Source organism: Cyanistes caeruleus, chromosome Z (genome assembly GCF_971803275.1).
Source record: "Cyanistes caeruleus chromosome Z, bCyaCae1.hap1.1, whole genome shotgun sequence".
Lineage (NCBI taxonomy): Eukaryota > Metazoa > Chordata > Aves > Passeriformes > Paridae > Cyanistes > Cyanistes caeruleus.
Window position 1 is genome coordinate 40238853 of NC_141732.1, and position 22407 is coordinate 40261259.

At 36.4% G+C, this 22407-nt stretch overlaps 1 protein-coding gene across 10 annotated transcripts in view; it reads right to left on the reverse strand.

Moving 5' to 3' along the window:
• Positions 1 to 1391: 1391 nt before the first annotated feature.
• The window catches only part of SPIN1 (spindlin 1), a 62559-nt gene continuing 41543 nt past the window's right edge, over positions 1392 to 22407 (reverse strand). For all 10 annotated transcript variants that reach the window (XM_086867141.1, XM_086867140.1, XM_086867146.1 and 7 more), the window contains 4 exons: positions 14371 to 14419; positions 8965 to 9218; positions 7798 to 8031; positions 1392 to 5140 (listed from right to left, as the gene is read on the reverse strand). In XM_086867141.1, the coding sequence (XP_086723267.1) occupies positions 4941 to 5140; positions 7798 to 8031; positions 8965 to 9218; positions 14371 to 14419 (737 nt within the window). In that variant the 3' untranslated portion in view covers positions 1392 to 4940. The remainder of the gene's footprint in view (positions 5141 to 7797; positions 8032 to 8964; positions 9219 to 14370; positions 14420 to 22407) is intronic.

Below are 22407 nucleotides of genomic sequence, written 5' to 3' on the forward strand. Positions count from 1 at the left end.
TTAATGGCTCCACTGCTTACAGCATGAATATAAAGGTAAAAATTATGTCAAAGTAAGTAACCCACTGAGCAAAGAGCAGGTTTGGGGTTTTTTTCTCCCTAAAAAAAATGTCCACATGGACAAAGAGGAACCTGACATGTGAAAATACTGTACAGTAGCATTGAAGCAATAGCTCTGAGTAGAACCCCTACAACCATCTGAAATCTGAGGGACATTTACTGTCTACAAAGCACTGACATTTAAGCTACTTGAAAGTAACCAGCTCTCAGGGGCAAGTTCATTACTACAGTGATAGACAACTAAAGTATCTTGGCTTCTGTAAGGCTTTTTCTTGTCTCTATAAAGAGGAAGATGCCACCAAACTGAGGCTGGGTTTATTAGTGGTAATACAGAACAGATTCGGCATTAGTCACACTGTGTTACTGTATCTATTTTTAAATACAATTTAATAGCCTGGTCACAGAGATAAACATCTGCTTTTTGCAGGTGATAATGCTTGCTACAGCAATGTCTTAAGACTCTTTCTAATCACAGATGTACACAATATAAATCTTCACTGGGAGCAGTACCAGGGACAATAGGATACAATAAACTGGATGCCAATTACAGGAAGAGGCTTGGGTATGCATGCTGGCATACTCCATGTTCTTCAGTATACGACTAAATGAGCTTGGCGCCAAAAAGCGTGTTTTAGAATCACAGATTCATTTAGGTTGGAAGACGTACTTCAGATCACTGAGACCAACTGTTAACCTAACACTACAAAGTCCACCACTATACCACATCCTTTAAGTGCCATGCACCCTTTATTATCAGAAAAAAGGCAGTAATAAAGAAAATCTGTTCAACATGGAAAGCCTGCCTTAATAATTTAACCACATAAAGTCTTCACAACAACTTACAGGACTTTAGAAAATCCACAACATGGTGATGTTATCTTCTCTGCTCATCACCTCCAATTTGCATCAACTTTGTTTTTTATTACCAGTAAAATACACTTCATTAAATTTTAAACTGTTTTAATTCAAAGCAAATTAATGTATCACCAAAACACTGCCAAATGCTTCCCCACTGCCAAGATATTTTGTGTACTCTGGAAATAGAGACTGCTTAACAGACCCACACAGCCCCTGGAGGGGAGAGTTTTCTGTGTTTAGTTAAATACAATTTAACAGTATGCTTTTCCTTAGGCAAGTTCCATCTTACCAGCATTTATACTTATTTGAAAAAAAAGAATAAAATTTGGCTTTGCAAGCAAACGTATTTCATAGGGCAAGTATTACACCAGCATACATGGCTCAACATTAAAATAATAAATTGATACTGCTTCTTCATAACCTGAAATCACATTGCTATGTTTTGCTTGTGAGAACAAAGTTTACAGGCATAAGTTGCACATAAAGGGTTTATTTTAAATGTTTTAAGGATAGAGTTACATCATAATTATAAAAATTACTTACAGAATTAAGTAACAATTTAAAGTGTTTATACTTCTAAATGCAGAGAACAGGGAACTGTCTACATTGTTCAAAATAAAATAAAAATAAAGAAACCAAGCTCTAAAGATGAAGTCATTACCTAATTTAAAAATGCGAACACGAAGACCTCTGAACTATACACATACCAAGAACCATCCAAATTGCACTAATGATGTAAAATACAAAAAGCACAGCATTTTCAAGGAACCAGAAACTGTTTTTACCATAATTCTTTTCCTGACACAACTAGTAAATTCTATCTGAAGATAAAGCTCCTATGTTTAAACAATCCATTTAAAGAATGTTTCTACCTATTCCAACAAAAAGGGTTTTCCCCATCTTTACTCCAGCATAGTTTAGGGTTTGGCACTCAAAAGAAAGAAGAAGAATGGAGCGTTCTGCTATTCAACTGAAATTTTATTTTTTTCTTTAACAGAATACATGGTCCCTTCAAATGCTGTATGACATATACAACTGGAAAATTACCTTCCGTTGGCACTATGCTCGTCTCACCGGTGCATTTAATCCTACTAACAACCATTAAAACAGCACAATAAGCAAATTCACAAAAAACTGAACACAAAATAAAAACAGAACAAAACAAAAACCTAAACATTTTAACATGCAACTTTAGTTTGTTACATTGAATGTTCTAACCCTCTAAGCATGCAAAAAAGGATGGTCTGCATTTAAGTTGGTTTTTTTTGTTTTTTTTTCCCTTTTAAGTTTTACATGGCAGCCTGACATCACACACACGCACACACACAATATACAACAATACTACAGCAGGTAAATGTGAAAGGTGAATAACTTTTATACAAAGATCCATGGCTTGTGCCATCACAAGCCCTATGTGATTTTGGAAAGTAATGTTGAACCCCTATAACAAGGAACCAACATTTAGTTACCAGGGTAACGCAAGCACTGCATGCAGATCTGAAACATGAGCCTAAAACAAAGCCCAAAGCAGATGGGCAGGGAGTGGAATTAGTCTCAAGCCTCAAAACTGTGGTTTAAGCTATCCAAAAAAAAAGGAAAGAAAAAAAAAAAAAAAAAAAAAAAAAAAAAAGTGAATATACCCACACAACAGACAACAGGGACATTGAAAAACAACTGTGAAATTTACAGTTTGTAGATTATACCCTAATTGTCAGAATACATAGTGTATTCAATAGGCTTGCAGAAAACCCACAAATGCAAGCCTAATGCTAAAAGTGTTCCAGTAGACCTAAACCTCAGATTATTTCAAAACAAACCTCCTATTCCTTAGATATATAGCCTCAAGTTCAGTGTACTAGGTTATTCATGTATCTCGTGTGTAATTAATATACTCACTCATTCCTGTGCCACAAATATCGACTTGGGCTCATGGAGCCAGGCTCAGCTTTGAGATTTACATGCAGGACTCTTAAGAGTCAATAGAAAACACAACAGATCTGCAGGATGAAAACACTGTGTTGCAAATCTGCTCACTTTGTTCAAACACAAGAAACATTTACGACTCAGGTACTTACTGCATAAGGACTGCATCAAGAAGCTATTCACTGAAAGACAATAGCCTGCCTTTGGTTGCCCATGATGAAATACTGGACATAATGCAATATAGTAGCAATGGACAAAGAATTAAGGTATCATATTTATACGGAGAGTATTTATTACCATTCAACAGCATAATGAGGCACAAGCCTTAAGGCTAAAATATGAAATCAGGCAAAAAAATGGACAGAAAGGGGCTTAAACCACTGAGTCTTCAATATCAAGAATACCCACAACAGAGGTCATCTGCACCTCTGCCCTCTGATTAACAGCACCTCTCCTGCATTCTTCCACTAATGGCACACAGTTGGATATCAGGGTATTTGTTCCTTCCATCAACAGTGTTAACTGTCTTCACATTCTGTACTTCTGTGAAGCAGTTTTTTGAAACTTGCAGAGCTCTGCCTTATTGTAACATGACAACCTTGTTGCTGTGCTGGATTGTTGTTCCAATTCCATTATTTTTAAAAGCTGCCACACTTAAGAAACCCTAATTTTCATTTACAACTATCTTGCAAGATTATAACCATGAAAAAATTTTGCAGTTGTGGGCTGCTATTTACATCCACAATCTAATGCAGATGACTGAACCACTGAGACTGCCTATAGCTTCCATTAGATAGTACACCACTGGCATGCAGAACTCTAGTGTTCATAGAATGAAATTCATGTTAACAGCATACCTCAAAGCAAGTACAATGTACACCACAAAAGGCAACAACAGGTTTAAACTGTAGATTTGTCCAGACACTCCTTATGTGGAAAAGCCAGAAAACGAATAAACTGGGAAGATGCCTTCTCGAACCGAAATGATTAAAAGCAAACCAACACAAAGGAATGCAACAGACTGAGCAGAAGGCAACAAATGCTTCTCCTTCTCTACAGTTACATCTTCACTGTAAAAGGACACCCCCTCCCACTCCCCTGGTGTGAGATTGTATTTACCATGTAAAATATTAACTACTGTTAGGCTTCTAAGTCCACACACAAACATTCAGGTTGCTAGGTTTTGATATTAAATGAGAGACTACTGATGCCAATGCGTAGTCTAAAGTCTTCTGAAGTAGCATATATACTGTTAAAGTTGTGGCACCAAGCACTTGGGTTTTGCTAAGAAGTGTGTATAACAAAGAAAGAAGTACAACACTTAGGATTGAAGGCAGCCTTGTTGCACGTATTTTACTGGTTCCTACAACTTGTAAATGTGGGCCATTAACCTGCATATTCTAATTAAGTGGTTATACAGATTAAATGAAATTTTATAGTTTAAAGCCTTTTCACTGAAAGGTGCGTAATCCAAACACTTGGTATCCTACTGCCCTGTGACTAGTAAAAAATGCACAAGCATTTCCACGCACTGCAAGTTCTTAAAAAGCTAAATTTGAAATAAAGTGTAGAAACACAGCAGAATGATGATGTTACTTGGGTTAGGCACTCCTTGATACTGCACAAACTGTTTAAACCTTTCAGGAAAGTCACCGCTGTCCCAACCCTGAAAACAAGGACTGCCAGTATCCAAGAAATTAAATTTAATGTTACAAAAAAAGGCGTATCAAAATATCAAACTACACTTGCATGTGGCAGTTGAACAAGTGAGTGCAAGATTGAAGAAAAAGTCAAAATCTATGAAAAAATTTAGATTAATGATTACAATACTAGATCAACTTTACACAGCTTGAATTTGCAGCTGTTCTTTGCTTTTAACTCCCTCCTGCCCAAACATACTGACTTCCTTCAAGAAAAGGAGTTCTCCTACACAAAATGTGTCATGTTTGTATTACTCAGAACAAAACAGTTTTGCTGGCAGAGATTGTGGGTTCGCAGGGACATTTAAGCTTTCGTTAAACTGGAAAGCAGTCAAGTCTTTGTGTCTACAAATTTTACATTTAATAGTTCCACAAATTTGGCAAAAGTTCATGATGACGTCTAGGATGTCTTCACCAAATCGTAGACATAAATATGGAAATCATCATCAAACTTGATGAAATAGACAGATGGTTTGGCTTCAACTTGATGAATGACCATGCCAGTCCTTTTCGAGCCATCTTCTTTGGCATATTCCACTTGTTTGCCTACCAGGCTGTCCACAACTTCACCTGGTTCCCGTTCTGCAGGAGGTGAATCATCTGCAACATAAACCCAATATGCTTTAGTAGACATTAATAAAATCTTGCACAACAGAAGACAAGTGCAGAATCTTCTTTAAAACAGAAGTTGTAAACAGATTAATTAATTTCTTTCAGACAAGCACCTAACAATTGCCATGCTTGTAGAAAGTAGCTGAAGAAAAGATTTTCAAGTAATAATGTCTTTCATTTTATTAAGACAAAAATAGCACTTTGGTTGGTAAGAGAAGTAAATTTTTGAAAGGAAGGTGTATACACAAGTTGTAGAAAATGGCTGTAGGTAACTGAATTTAAGTCATGAGCAGAAAGAGGCATTGGACCTCCTTAGCAGAAAAGTAGCCTAACTTAACTTCCCTCTTCCCACACACATTATTCGAAGGTTCAATGTGTGCATTCAACTGCAACAAAAGCATCTTTTCTGAAACGGTAGTAGGTGTAAACTCCTTACTAAACGGGGCTTTTGATTCTGTATTTGAAGAGTGTTTTTGGTATGGTCTGATTGTATTATTCTCCTCTCTGCCACAACCTCACCAGCCAATACCTCTGCTAAATCTGGAAAATGAGAGGTGTGATTTGTAACATGCCAAGTGATTGTCTACAAGCCAATCACAGAACAAATATAGTAAAGGATGGAGATGTATGAAGAACTGGAAGCTAGCTCCATCTTCTTTCTCAGCTCCTCTTTGATTCCTAGTTCAGATAAACTTGTATTCCACTGAAAAATTTTCTGAAGCAATTATATCTGCTGTGGCTTTTATTCTGTAAATCGTAAGCTTTTAAATGAATAACTTGTTTAAAAGTTTGCATTAGAAATTCCTTACAGATTCTACCCATTTTATTTTTAGTTTTGAGAGCTGTGAAAGAACTCTCAGAAGAGGAAAAAAAAACCACAACAGGGAATGAATAGATTAGCTTTCATTTACATTTAAAAATTCTTCTGCAAACAGAAGTTTCTTTCTTGTGCTCCAGTTCCTCTATAAACGCATTGTCACACATAGTTATTATCCTCTTAATATGAGTTTTAGATGAAGAATCTTTATTGGCAAAGATGCAAGTTTCTACATTTTCACTTTCAAGTGTAGAGAAATCAAAAGATCCATCAATACATTTTCCCTTTACAAAAAGAAAAAAGGTTAAAACAAATTATCTATTATTTGGTCTCCTCACATGTACAGAACCTGTATTTGAAAAGGGACAGTACCTTAGAAATTTTATTTATGATATTATGGTAAGTTCTACCAAATTTACAGAAATATTTGCAAACATTCTAAAATCTGATATGAAAAATACTATTCCAAAATACTAACATCTAATTGTTGACTCAAAAACATGATTCAAAATATCTGGAAAGCATTCACATTCAGGGAAGGAAGTAAATACTGCAATGTGTTTAGAAAATCTGTAAGCAATAATCTCTTGGTGAGCACAGAGGGTAAAGTGCACTAAAAGCAAGTAAGATTTAAATGGAAAGAAAGCATATAAGCCTTTCCTACTCTCAAGGTGAAAGAAAGTAAAGCAAACTTAAAATACATTCCTAGTCCATTTTGGTGGTTAATACAAAGAACCAGCTATTTTAACATTCAAGTCTTAAGGACTTTGTTTCTTTAAGAAGAGGAAGGTCACTTTTTTTCCATTAACATCTGTGGTTCATTCTTTAAAAGCATCAGAGATACTGCTTTTTGCTAGGGGTGGAGGAGAGGACAACCTAAACAGAGATCATTAACACAAAGGGTATGCAAGTAAGAGCCACTTTTTTATTCTGCCAGTAGATCATTACCACTGGTGCATTTGAAAGAAGATGATCTCAAACTCCACAAATTACTAATTGGATAACTGTAGTGGTTGACTACATAGTACTTTGCATATGTATTAGTTACAATTAATTTTCTTTAAGTCTCAGATGGCTTCTGTCAGAAAGGGTTTTGTTTCACAGGAGAAGTAAATCCAAAGTATTCTTTAAAATCTCTTTTTTTGTACTGACTATCTAAATCTCTAGAACAATACTGATTCTGTGAAAATCCTAAATTAATAGAAGTCCTGAAGAAGAAGACAACTTCCCATGCAAAGTAAGAGGAAATAAGAGGATATCTTTTTCTTACTAGTGTGTTACAAAATGTGAGAGAAAATCAATTTTCAAAAAATAAGTACTTCTTTCCCACAAGCAAGTGGGAAAACAAGAAGTTTTTTCACAACAAAGACACACAGGTCTGTGAAATTCTTCTTATAATATTAGTTTTAGCCAAAATATTCATTCCCACAAGAACTGCTTCAGAGACACAAATCAAGAGCCAACTCCATAAGACATGATACTTCTGTAAGAAAACAGCAGTGGAAGACTTCTGGTTTGTCAAGTTTCCACTAAAAAACAGAAATAAACTCTTCCACAGTGGTATACCCATATTTTCAGCAGAATTATGAATAATTATGAAAAAGTATTACCCAGCATATGTCACTGCTAAGAAAACATAAATATTTTGGTAGTTAACACAGATGTTCTTTGTTACACTACCATATTTGTTAGCGGTGATACTTAAAAAAAAAAAAATTGGAATAGCAAATATGATGCTGGTTTATCAACTTTCTTGTTCATAAATAAACCACAGATAAATGTTTAACACAAAAAGCAGCCAGAAGAAAACAGTAATTGGCCTACTTACTTGAATCAGGCATAATGCGAAGGTCACCTTCTTTATAATCATCTAAGAGCTGGTACATGTACAAGACGGGATCTTTCTCATAGGTAATATAAAACCATGTGTTCATAATAGGAGCTCGAGCCAAAACCATCCCCCTCCATTCATCTTTCGAGCCATCCTCTGTCTCAAACATATGTTCCACAGCTTTACCAATCATTGTGTCTGCCAGGTGGGCATCACTAATTCGAGACGAAGCTGAAACGACAGCATTTCACAAATTCATTGAAAAGCATAGATATGTATCCTTGTAAAAAAACAATCTTTATGCTGATTAATACACAAATCTGATTGGCAGTTAGTAAATTCATACACAAAACAGTGTCTATCCCAGAGTTTTGTGCTGTAGAACTAAGAACTTCATAATGTTGTTAAAATAACCATGAATTGAAGCAATCATAATGCAAGCTAACGAGAGATCAGTTGAGCAGCAAAGACTCTGAACTTTAACTAGACACTGGACAGAGAGAGGTAGAAACAAAAGGCCTATCTCAGAGCAGTTATATAATGTTATTAATTTAGCTTTGAGGTTTGATTCCTCCTAACACCACCCTATAGACTCCTACCAATTTCTTCGTATTTAGGAGAAGAAACAGCCTTTTCTATTTACCAACTAGTGTTTACTTGAGTAGGTATCAAACTTGGTGGATTGAAAAACCTGCAGTTTAACAATCCAATTCTAATTCTGAAAAACAAAAAAACATTATTACTAATCTGGTTAATTCACTAAGACCATATCTTCCTGCCATAAATTCCTGTTGGTAGCACAACAAAAAATGTAACCTTATTACTGTTAGACACACAAGAGAGACAACATAGTCTAGATGGCTTAGAGTTGGAATTTTAACAGAAATATCAATATTAATCTAAGAGCTACACAATGTACTACATACTACTTAAAGACAGAAGACAGCAACTGCAGTCACTAGCATCGTCAAAATTTTGTGGAATAGAAAAAAATTTAAAGGATTTAGATTACCTGCCATGAGAGAAAAAACTAAATTGACCAGTAACATTTAAGTGGTCACAGGCTGTCTTGGGGGGAAGTATGGAGGGATTAGTGAAAAACATTTAGTGATAAATGTCAGTCAATACATATATTTGTTTAGCAGAAGAACCCAAAACACTTACCAACTCTGTCTGGAAGAACTTCAAGTGCTGAAACTCTTTCATCTTTGTGAAGTTCTAGTCCATACACACAATCAAATCCATCATACTTTATGAGATAGAGCGAGGGATTTACAGGAACTTGATCAAGAACTGTGCCCTTCCATTGTGTTACAGGTCCACTCCCTTCTTTCCATCCGTGCTGTATCCTGCAGCCTACAATATTTCTTCGTGGCTGAGATATAGGTTTGCTTGGTCCCACATTGTTTCTATGTTTTCTGTACACAGATACAAACATTAATATTAAACAAGTACATACATATTCAAAATTCTACTTTAAAAATAGCTATATGTTTTTACATGGCAATGTATTTTATAGCTTAGCACACCTTTTTCAAATTAGAGCATAAAGCTTATCACGCTTTATTGGAAAAAAGAAAAACACACTTAAAAGTAGTGACACATTTTTGACATGCTGTATAAAGTCAGTTTCCTAGCAGTAAATTCTAGTTTGCTTGAGCCAAAATAACCATTCTATTCCTTGCTACACTGAATGTCAAAAGTGAAACTCACCTCATCAAGTCTCAAAGCACACGGTTAGCTGGCAGTATTGCAACTTTACTACCTTGCTGCTCTCTACAGAACAGTAAACAACTCCTTCCCAGGAGGAAGACGTCAGTACAAGCACATTATATGGCTGACTGAAACTCTTTCAAAATGTTAATTTTCCCTAAAACAAACTTGTTTTCACCTAAAGAAAATTTAGGCTACTTCATTTACAGATAATTTTGACTCCAAGTAGTTTTAAAAGACACATGACAGCAACAACACTTCTGTATTTAATAAGGAAAATGAAAATTTGCATTTAATGTAAATGGCCATAGAAGGAATACTCCTTTATGCAGAAAACAGATCAAGTAATTTTTATGTCCTTCTGATATTTTCATGGAATATGGAATTGGCACAGAAATTCTTTCTGGTAAGTAACAGTTGCTATTTTGATGAACTGTAATGTAAGCTATTTGACAATTCCAAACCACCCAAAAGTGTTACACAAGTTGTTTTATCCAGCTATTAAAAACACAAATTGACAATTTTGAACACAAATGGAAGAAACTAACAGAGAATTATGACAATATACAAAACTCTTCTGGATATCGACTAGTTGTAAAATAAATTTTTGGGCTACTATTTGTAGTACACATCATTTCAATGGCAGTAGTATATGTACACAACTAGCTTAAAAGTAACATCTAAAAGACGATCAGTTGCAGAAGGCAATATTCTTCCTTAGATTAGAGATAGTGATCAAAGATAAAGGTCTCCGGGTATGATGAATGCTCTCATGGAAGTCTCTATATGATCAAAAAAATACAGATAATAATCATACCACTGAAATCTTGGAAGCAGTATTTCAGAATAATAGACTTGCAATATGATATTGGAATGTTCAATGCTGTATCATAACTGTAATCATAACTATTAAGAACAAAATACACAATTAACTTCAATACTTGTCCCAGCTCCAGATTTTAAATAACCATGAAGATCTTAGCAAGAGTGTTTTCAAATTTCACTTATGTTATCATTTGAGGTTTTCAAAGATCATACTGCAGTTTTGCATTCCTAACCTTGATAGCACAGATAAGTGGAACAGGCTGGAATTCCTGTAAAGAGAGACTCTCCCACTAAGCTGTTTGTAATTTTATGCAAAAAACTAGAATGCATTTTCAAAATCTAGTTCTGCACAAGAATATATATATGTTTCTAATTGTAGTAAGTGTCAGTAATAGCTCACTTTACAAAATAAGATCAGAGATCTGGTTCTCAGCACATAAAATTGAGTTTGTTTCCTATTCAATTTATTTAATTAGTGCTAATGGAACACTGCTTCATTCTGAAGGGAATAAAACCAAATAGAAATAAAAGAAGTTTAAACTGATGTTGCTTTGTCTAGTGTAAGCAGTATATGTTGCTCATAATTTCATCTTTGAAAAGGATTGCAAAGCTATTGATATTCAACCTCATTGTCAACTTTACTTTTTGCCTATAAAGCATAATGCACTTTAATTTGGAACAATTAGGCAAAAAGCTTTACATTCATTCTATGGAAGAAGACAACATAACTAAGTTCAAACAGGTAACTACATTTAAAATGCCTCATAGAGCAAAGAGCATTAGGAATTTAATTACAAGTCAAGTACCCGCTAAGTGTACTTGCAGTTCAAATTTTTGCTTTAAGGTTGCACTATTGAACAGCTGCTCACTTCTCATTTGAAGTGATTCATGCTGTAAGAAATTAGATCCTCAAACTAGTACATTATCAAGGAAAACCTACTTCTTGCATCTGAACATGGTAAGAAAACAAGCAAAAGATTTTAACTATTAAAAAGTAATTTATGATTGTACTTCCATGTAAGACAACCAAGTAACCAACTCTCCTTTCCTCAACATTGTGGCATTTTTGTAATAAAACAAGTTACACAAATAACCTTCTATGATACTCTGTGCAGAAGATCCAACACCATTTTTCTTTTTCATTAATTAACACAGTCTTTAAAATTTCCACAGACATTTGCTCTTGAATATTTGAAAACAATTAGACGTGTAAGACATGAAGCCAGGAAAACCAGAAAATATCAAGTCCTGCAAATAGTTCTTGACCCATCAGACACATCCTCACTGTAAACAGCCCTTCAATTCCCAAAAGTTTCTGATCCTCTTCTTTATCTTGCAGGCTGTAAGCTGTTAAGTAAAACCTAGTGCGAAAAAGTTTCATTATCTGAACCAGATACTTTGGAAGCATTCTAAATACTACACAGCCAGAAGGAAATCTGCCCAGATGTTAAAGCTGTGTTTATATGGTCCTTGCACAAACTTTAATTTGGCAACTGCTACCGGGGAAGCCAACATATTGCAGAACTGCAGTGGGTAGCAGAAAAATCAGCCATTACCAGAGGGTTGTGCTTAAAACACAAACCAGCTTTTGGAAAAACAGGAATGGCAATGCCCAGTAATCCATAAAGTTACCCATTTAGGTTTGGTTGTTGATTGATTTTATCCTGATCATGGCATCTCAGAAAAACACCACAAGGAAAAAAAAAAAAAAAAAAATAAATCCCAGAAGGATGAAAGAAAACCCTGTCTCTCAGATATGCAAAACAAGCACAACTGTGAAAAACTATAATGAAAACTATAAAACATTATAGAAGCAGTACAGCAGCAGCAGTCAACATGTTTTCAATCTTTCACAGTACAAAACAGAAAAGCTATTGAAAGTAGGATAGAACTCTTAATACAACTGTGATCTTATTAATGTCTATGATTAATAACAGAATGGCAATCAGAGAATTGCTATGAACTACTTTTCAAAATATTCAGATTGTGAGGCACATTAATTAAGACAGAAGTTTTAAAGTACATTCTGTACTCCCTCAAAAGTAAAAAAAATAATTCAGTTGTGAATTTCAGCTCTAGATGCTGAAGAAGCCGAGAGTATGTTACCTTAAAGTGGTATCAAAATTTCATAGTGTCTAAACTCATAGTTAAATTGCAATTATAACCTACACCTTGAAATCTCTGAATTGCAAACTACAAGAAATCTGGAGAGCCTATAAGAAAGGACTGTTTCATATGTGTGCCAGATCTTGCACTATCCTTATACACTAAGGGTGGAAAGAATGACATATGTGAGTTTACTGATTGATCTGATACCAGTGAGGTCAGCTTCATACTGGCAGAGACCACCACTACCCATTGACAGAGTACTTGGAAGAACTGTCCTATAACAACGGGAACCATCTCCAAAAGGCTCAACAGTTAACTAACATTTAAAGAGTTCAGAAGGCTCATCCATGCTCCTCATTCTATCACAACCTCAGTTACTGAGTCATGCCTTGTTCCTTCCTCTGCCACAAACCATCTGAAACAAACCTTTAAAATCACAATGGTCTTTGAGTGCCAGTAGGCTTCCTTTTCTTTAAATGGGGATGTAACTAAATAAATAGCTAAATATGTGACAAAGTATACAGTACTAACTCATGGTCTATCATATTGGCTCAGAGTAGTATCAGCATATAATATTTATGGCAAACTATAAATACAAACAATATTCTACTACTCTACCTCATTCTCAGACAAGTCAGTAAGCAGCACACAAGAAGTCATCTTAGCTTGGTACAAAAAAAACCCTAACTAAAGAATAAACAATTGAACTAGGCTAAATTAACATCAAACCAAGCTGGATACTTAAGTACCTCAAAATCATGTCACTCAGGATCAAAACTTCTTATGTCCCACAAAAGCCTTTATGCTAACAAATTTACAGCCTATTTAGTTATTTAAATAAGTGTATATTAACACAACAATAAAGACAAATCTAGCCACCCTCAAGTACAAAAGGCAACCCACCTCTGATAGTCTTCCCATCATACACTCCTTTCTCTGAGCGGTTGAAAGAGAACAAGAGAAATTAAATTTTAACCAACTCTACCTGCCCCTAGACAAATAAATGTTTCTCTTTGCCTTCTATGAAGGTAGACAAGAATGGATAATGATGAGCTGGTGGAAGGCATCAGAGTAGTTAAACATCAGGTGTTGTCTCTGGGAAACAGTTAACACTGTTAACAGTGATTAACTAGATTGTGGAAAATACACCTGCCAAACAAATTGCTTGTGACTGATACACACTGTATGACTTTACACTTACAAACAACTAGTAACAGTTTAAGTTTCCCACTTACCCTTTGATTTCTCTCACCAGATATGGTATCTTGCTGCATGACACTAACACCAATTATATCCAGAAGGTTACCTTTACTTTCACACAGCTACTCACCACCACTGTTCAGCTGCTACTATTTAAAATGTTGAAGATGGAAAAATACATGCCATGAAAATATAGCAAAAGCAGGTATCCTTCCTTCACATACTAATAGCAGCTTCCTTACAGAAGTATTTCAGTACATTCTTTATTTTTAAAAAATGAAAAATCTTTTCCAACACTACAGTTAGAGTGCATACATAATTACAAATATCTGAGATTCCTTCCCAACTAGGTTGTTAGTAAGCATGATTTGCAGTTTTTTGACCTGGTAACTGCTTGAACTCTGTGCCAGAGAACAGACATCCTACAGTAGACATGGCTAAATTCAGGCTTGAAAATCCTTCACTACAGATTGCAGAAAGAATTTCAAAATTATTTTCAAGAAAACTATAGCGTTAACAGTCAGAACAATGTTTAAAACTTTATCTGTGGGACTTTACTTCCTACTACCTTCTAGAAAGAATTTAAAGTCTGACTACACACATATACAGACTGAATATTATTCCACAATTTTCAAGAAGTGAGTGGAACAATACAGATATATTTCTAGAACAGTACTTCCAGTTACTGAGAGCTATTCTTTAGTAAATATATTAACAACTTACTTGTGGGATGTTCTTTTCTTCATCATGCTGGCAGACACTCCCGCATGACCTACAATATAAAATATGTTGGAATTACTGAAAAAAAAATTAAAAACTTAATTAAAAGCCTTCATATTAAATATCAAAATGTAAAGAATCCAAACAATTCATGCTATGACTGATAGCGACCTGCTAAAATGGGAAAAGGCTCTAGAGAGCTAGACATTTGCTACATGCACATGAAGCTGTGGTGGGCTGACCTTGGCTGGATGCCAGGTGCCTACCAAAGTTGCTCCCTCTCGTCTCTCATCCAGACAAGGGAGAGAAAATACAACACCAAAGGTTCCCGGGTCTAGAGAGGGACAGAGAGGCACCACCAATTACCATCACAGGCAAACCAGGCTTGACTCAGGGAATACTAGTTTATTACCAAGCAAGTGAGAGTTAAGATAACAAGAAATAAAGCCAAATCTTAAAAATACCTTCCTCCTAGCTCTCCCTTCTTCCTGGGCCTAACTTCACTCCCAGTTTTTTTCCACCTCCTCTCTCCCAGGTAGCACAAGGGGACAGGGAATGAAGGCGCAATCAGTTAATCACATGTTGTCTCTGCTGCTTCTTCCTCAAGGTTAGAATTAGTTCTCCCTCCTCAGGAGAAGGACTCCTCTCACTCTTTCCTCATTGCAGTGTGGGGTCCCTCCTACAGGAAACAGTCCTCCAAACTTCTCCAATGTGAACCTGTCTCAGGGGCTACAGTTCTTCACAAACAATTCCAGCATGGATCTCTTCCATAGTGTATCATCCTTCTGCAACAGGCTGCTACTGCAGTAGACCCCCACAGGGTCACAAGTCCTGCCAGCAGACATGCTCTAGCTTGAGCTCCTCTCTAACGGGGCCACAGGTTCTGCTAGGAAACCTGTTCCAGTGCGGACTTCCTGCAGGCTCACAGACTCCTTCAGTCACATCCACACACCCCAGTGTAGGGTCCTCCATGCACTGCAGCAGCACAGCTGCTTTACCATGACCCTCACCACAGGCTGCATGGAGACGCTCTGCTCCAGTGCCTGGAGGACCTCCTCCCTCTCCTTTTGCACTGACCTTGCTGTAGCTCATAGTAGTACATAGTTTCACTCTTTAGCAATTGCTGTGGTGCAGAATCTTTCTCCTGTTCTTAAATACAATGTCCCAATGGCACCATTACAGACAGGCTCAGCTTTGACCCGTGGCAGGTCCATCTTGGAGCCAGCTGTCACTGGCTTTCTTGGACACAGGAGAAGCTTCTAGCAGCCTCTCACAGAACTGCACCCTCCTGGTACATTGCCATGCAAACACAACACAAGAAGCTCAATGATGAATGTAAGCAGTGACCGACAGCAACTATTAAAATGAAAATTGAACTAAACACAACACAGGCGATAGTTGCAATGGTCAATCAACAACAACAGTGAATCAACAAGCTGTTTTAAGCTTTCATCCTTTGTGGGAAATGGAAAAATAGAAACTTCCACAGAGGCTGAAGGGTTCAATCTGCAGCCTTAGAAAGAGCTTGGGTTAATGTAATGATAAATGTACACAGACATTAGGTAGAAAAATCATAAATTTATGATCCTATAGTTGTAAGAAAGAATATGCCTTGAGTAAGTAAGAAATTAGGTAAAATAGTGAGAGGTTTACACTGTAATAATGTGACTTATAGGGCAGGCTGAGGATCTAGAAGCCACAACAGAGGTGTGTCTGGGGATGTGACCTATCCGTTTATTGGCTAAAAGACGGATGCAGTGCAGCAGAATTAAGCAAAGGTGCTAGGTCATTAAGTAGAAACAAGTTTTGTGCTAACTGTCTTTTGGACCAATATGTCCAATATTGCGGTGTGAGGAAGAAACCTTTGACTACCTTGAGCTATAGCTGACTTGTTGCTTCTCTCCAAAAATCACACCTTTGAGACTGATATCTTTTCTGGCTTACTTGAACAATAAATCATCTTAAATAGCATGGTGGTCCCATCCCTTGTTTTTCATCTCAACAATCCTCGAGTTAATAAAAAGAGATGCCAATACACATCATCCTGAGTTAGCCAGATAACACTACCTGTGCCTAACAGAGCACATTGAAAACTAAAAATAAACAAAGTTTAAATACAAGCAAAGATAGAACACTGCACTCAACCCAGTGATAATTTGGAATGAAAATGAAAACTTTAATAAGATTAAATGCGGAAAGGGGAAATCAGGCTTCTACTGGTTGTTAAAAAGCTAGTTATGAGCTTTTTAAGAATTTTTAAAGAATTTTTAAAGAATTCAGCAGAGGAAATACGCAAGAACAAAATGACAGAAAAACACTTTCAAAAGAACACTGTATGTAAAAGGTGATGTGCACAGGTAGAAAAATCAAAACTAGTTCTTAGAATGAAAACTGCAGCCTCAGATTACAGCCAGTGGCCACCTGCACAGGGATTACTAGGGCTGACTGAAATAGCCCCTGTTAAAGCAATGGCTGATGGTGACTATGAGACCAGAAGACACCTGGCTTGATCCCGATTCCCCCTGTCTTCCTCACTATACTGCTTTTGAATGGTATGGACTTAAAATTTCTTCATATTAGCTTGTTTTGGGCTGTTTTGGATTTTTTTGCTTCTTGTCTGCTCTATCTAAAACAATGGGATGAACCATGTGTAACTAACACCTCGTGTTTATGTACAAACATACCTAGAATTTTAACTAGGAATGCTTGAATTAACATTTACAGAGAAAAGATTTAATTTCTATATAGGCCCAAACAAACCAATTATTTTAAATTTACACTATGTGCATGTTCCAAGCATATCTGGAACTATACATTTTGAAGAGAATCACACAGGAGTCAAGCACTGACAGTACCAATAATCTTTAAAGTCTTCATAAATAATTCACTATTTTCAGTTTTGTATGAAAAATTTAAGAGGGCATACACAAAGTTACAGAAACATCAGAATTAATATAATTAATTAATAATTAAAATAATCTTATGTTTAGTGTATTCAAGCTTGCATCAGATCATCAGGAATCAGCATTTCCAACAGTAATGATATCTGAAATAGTCCTAATTTTTAAAACCTAGGCCTTGTCTGTCAATTAATGCAGTAAAGATTCTAGTTGCAATTTTTGACTGTTACAAAACAAAATAATTAAAGCTGAGTATTTTAAGAACTTAGCTGGAAAAACAAAAACCGCATTACAAAAAGTTTGATTAGAAACCCATGAGACTTTAGGACTTTATTACAACTTGTAAAAAAAGCTTCCTAAGCATAATTTCAGTTATGTCTCTGTAACTTGTGGCTGTGTGGTGTATTCTACTGTGGTGGTTGTGGCTGTGTTCTACCAATATATAATATAACACATTTTATTAAAAATATAGTTGTGTTTTATTAAAAAAAAAAAAGTAATTTCTTAAAATTCAAGAACTGCCCTTAGAAAATAAAGAAACTTCACCAGAAGTTCACCAGAAGATGAAACATATACTTTACATTTTATGTTTTCAGCTAATGAGAGAAAAGTAAGATTTTGGCTAAAGTAGCTCAAATAAAAACACAACAAGATAATAGAACGGTGCAGCCCAAGAATTTGATTTATGTTCACCTCTCAAGGACTCTGAAACCTGTGAGTAAGAAGGGAGGTATGGAGCATTTATCTTCTAAAGTCAAGAACAGAAACACTAGACTGACAGAAGGAAGATTAACTACAGCATTTGCAATAAATACAGAGGAAAAATTAGGTTGACCTCTGGGAATGGGATTTTGCAGTTTGCTAATTTCTCATTTTGGGATCTTCAAATTTTTGGTACGATTCAACTTTTGCACTGATGTAATGAGCTCTATACCAAATACAACACAAACAGTAAGTACTACTCATCATCTTAAGTCAGGCAGTATCTTAAGAGAGGTCCCAGTCTAACACATGAAGTAATGACATTAGGATGTTTAATAAAATATCAATAGCAAGTATTTGAAGATCCTAGGTTAAACACACCCTTATACCAACCAGATGCCGATTTGTCACAATTTGCCCTCCTAATCTGCGCCATTTGAATTTAGATAGATCTCAAGGAGATGTAAAATCCTTTTAAGGATGCATGAGGTTACACTATTCAATTCCTTGGCACCACAACTGTAGAAACAACAGAGTTGTGTAGTTTCTGTCCTCTACAGCAGCTCTGGACATGGGGACAGAATAGCATAGAATACTGATGTTTAATATATTTTCATAAGAAGGTCAAAATCAGAATTATCTGCCTCCTGAATCTTTCTTGGTCCCTAAGAATGGAGCAAGCTGGACATGACTCAGCCATGGGCACTCCCAGCACAGAGAGCCAAATGTGTCCTGAGCTGCATCCAAAGCAGCATGGGCGGCAGGAGAGGGAGGGGATTCTGTCCCTCTGCTCTGCTCAGACCCCACCTGGAACACCCTGCATCCAGCTCTGGGATCCTAGCACTGAACAGACTTGCTGGAATGAGGTCACAGAAAGGCCATGAAGATGACCTGATGGCAAGAGCACCTCCTGCATGAAGAAAGGTGAGAGTTGGGATTGTTTGGCCTGGAGAAGAGAAAGCTCTGAGGAGACCTTATTGCAGTCTTCCAGTATGTGAAAGGGGCTTATAAGAAAGATGGGGACAGACTTTTTAGCAGGACCTGTTACAACAGGACACAGGGTAACAATTTTAAAATGGAGAAGATTACAAGTAAGAAATAAGTTATTTTATATTGAGTGTGGTGAAATACTAGCACAGGTTGTCCAGAGGTGGTGGTTGCCCCATCCCTGGAAGTGTCTAAATCTAGGCTGTATGGGGCACAAAGCAACCTGATCTAGTTGAAGATGTCCCCACTAACTGCAGGAATTGGACAAGATGACCTTTAAAAGGTCCCTTTCACATCAAACTATTTTATTTTTTTATGACTAAGAGCACAGAAACATATTTTTTGTAATAGAAAGTGACCACAACCTCCAGCTTCCAGACGAGCAACAGAATAAAGTATTCAACTGTCATATGGTGTTTTGTCATACTTGTCATACTTGTGTTTTCTGAGGCTCATTAATTCTGCTCCTTACAGTAAACCCTTAAAATTCAACAGCAAAACTAGAAACAATTTCTGCTTATTTCTACTTTGCTCCAGAGAAAGATAAAGGGTGTCACAAGACTAAAAAAAATAATTGTTCGGGATGTTGGCTTCAAGGGAAATACACGTGTCATTTCAGCTGGGGCTACAGGAGAATACGAAGAAGGATGGGAGAAAGCTACTGGCAATGTTTTGCTATTGTGAATTGAATTGGTACCCTCCATGCAATCCACGAAAATCAGAAAGGCTCTTCAGAAAACAGCAACCATATTTTACTTCTCCAGATACCTCCTATGTTTACAATAAGCAGCAAAACCTAGATGTCTTTAATTTGTATTCTAAAATCATCTGTGGGAACAGCAGTAATTCCACTCTGTATCCGGAAACTATTTCAGAATTTCAGGGATTTAAGAAACCATTCAGTGTGCTGATTCACACCTAGTATTGCTCAACCTCAAGAGTTTGAAGAAGGGCCATCTTTTATGTGAAGTAGGTCAGAATAAAGACATAAACAAAATCCTAGCTCTGCAGAGAAGATCCCACCACAATTCTAAGCAATTCACATCCATAATCTCTTTTCTTAGTGCATAAAGACAACATTAAAACAATTTACAGTTGTCTTTACACAAGAAAAACTACAAATTCTCATATATGCGTTTAAAGTTTTCTTTACTAAGAGAAATTACTTCTGTGTTTTCAAAGCACCCAGCAAAGGCTTTACAATTGCTCCTGACCATCATGCAGTTTGGTAGGATTCTGTATCTCTGGGAGAACACTACCAAGAAAGACTCCTGAGGACAATGCCTTTTCACTTATACAGCAAGTGTAAGTGCCTTTCACTATAATGTGATCATTAGATTTAAAAGGGCCAATTGTGTTAATGCAGGGTAAGCACATCTTATTTTACAATCAATTATACTGGATATTAATTTTTTTTTTTAAAGGCTGTGTTTCTTCTGGATTTAGGATGGCAATACACTAATGAGAGAACAGGCAGGTGCACTGCCAAGAGCACCTGTCTGATTCATGGAAACTGTATCACAGAAAGGAACTCTGTATTTTGACAAACTCCTAGAGTCTGTAGCCATGTACTCTACTGTTGTGTAAAAATTAAAACATCCGCTTTTCCTTCTTTTCTCCACCTTCAATCCTACCCTTTGTTTCTCAAAAAGGAACTATGTACAAAGTACATTTCCCAGAGAGAGAAATTTCAAATGCATAGATATTGTAAATCACATGTACATCTTCCTTTACACCTACTTTACAACACATTAAAGCGCTTCCTTCCTAAGCAGGCAGACAAGATAACTGAAAATTGGCTTTTTCAAAGATGCTACCAACCTGTAGCACTGATCGATAAGTCTCTACAACAGGACAAAATCAGTCAGGTGAAAAATGTTTTGTTAATGCATTGAATTTTGCCCTGTATGAATACCTGACAGTAACATTAGTGTATCTCTACCTCCAGACTGTTTTTCAGTAACCCATTAATGATCCAAAAGTCTCCTAGAACCCAGCAGTTTTATTATTTTGCATTATTAATATATCAAATATAAAATACATAGACTATTTCTTTCACTGTATCTTTTTCTTTTATTATTTTTTCTTGATGATTAAGACTATATTACTGCTTTATTATCCAATCCCAAATGACAACAATTTCATAGGCAAGAGTTAAAATCCTAATTTCTATTTAAGAGTAGAAACTAACTTAGCTAACTGGAACTTAGCTATTCTGGAACATTATGTGCTGTTTGTAAATTTTCTTGGGAAGTGGCAATCACCATTAAAATTGGAAAACAATAAATAAGATATTTGTACCCATAAGGTTATAAAGCTCAGCAAATCTGATTTACAAGTTACCTCTTTAAGTACAACTTTTTTCTTTTTTACAGCTATTCTAGGTAACAGATTATTACCATCTTAAGGTAATAAGGTCCTTAAGAAGGTCCTTAAGAGGTAATAACCTTAAGAAGGTCCACCAGGTTCAGCCCTATGATAGGGGAATGGATTTTTCATTAGATCAAGTTGCTTAATATTCCTCTGAACATTAACCTTAAACATTTCCAATGAGGAGTCACTCACATTTGGGTAACCTATTTCTGTATTTCACCATAGTCATCATAAAAATATTTTCTGTATCGTAACTGTACTCTGTTTAAAACAACTACCCCATGTACTGTCACTGAATGCTTTGGCAAATAGCTTTCCTCTGTCTTTCTTGTAAGTCCCACTTAAAAACAAAAAGGTTGCACTCTCTGAAGCCTCCTCTTCTCCAGGCTTGTCTTGGTTTGGAAAGACAGTTGTCTGCTAAGGAAGGCAGGAACCTCCCTTAAAATGGAAAAATTTAAACCTCTCCCCCTCTGAATTATTATAATCTTGAAATTAAGGGCCTCTCAGGCAAAGATATGCGAATAGGAGTTACAGTTCTTTACTAGGAATATTAGAATAAAAATGCAATAGTACAAAAAAAAAACAAAAACCCTATCCACTGACAGAGTCAGAATACAACCTGACACCCTGTTGGGCACGGTGTTTGTAGCAGTCTAACTAAATGGTGGCTGCAGTCCTCCTGCAGTGACAATGTGGTTCTGTTGAAGCAATGATCCTGTAGAAGGGTGTAGTCTTCCTCTGAAGGCCTGGTGGTGGTGTAGATGGGTCCAGTCTTCCTCTGGGAATCCAGTGGAGAAAGGCTGACTGTGGTGTTGCAAATCTCAAATTATATCCAGGTAGGAATGCTTGGCTCCTTCCCCTGGCTGAAGCATCTCCCAATGGGATGATGTCATTTTATCAGTCCTGCAGTGAGACTCAATGGCCCATTAAGAGGAGATACCCCACTGGAGGGAGGATGGCTCATGGAAGAGATAAAGAACAATGCCACACCTGCTTTTAACAGATGGTAATAGAATAAATACTTTTGGTTACATCTTGCATTGCAACCCGAGACAAGGCTGAACAACCACAACTCTCA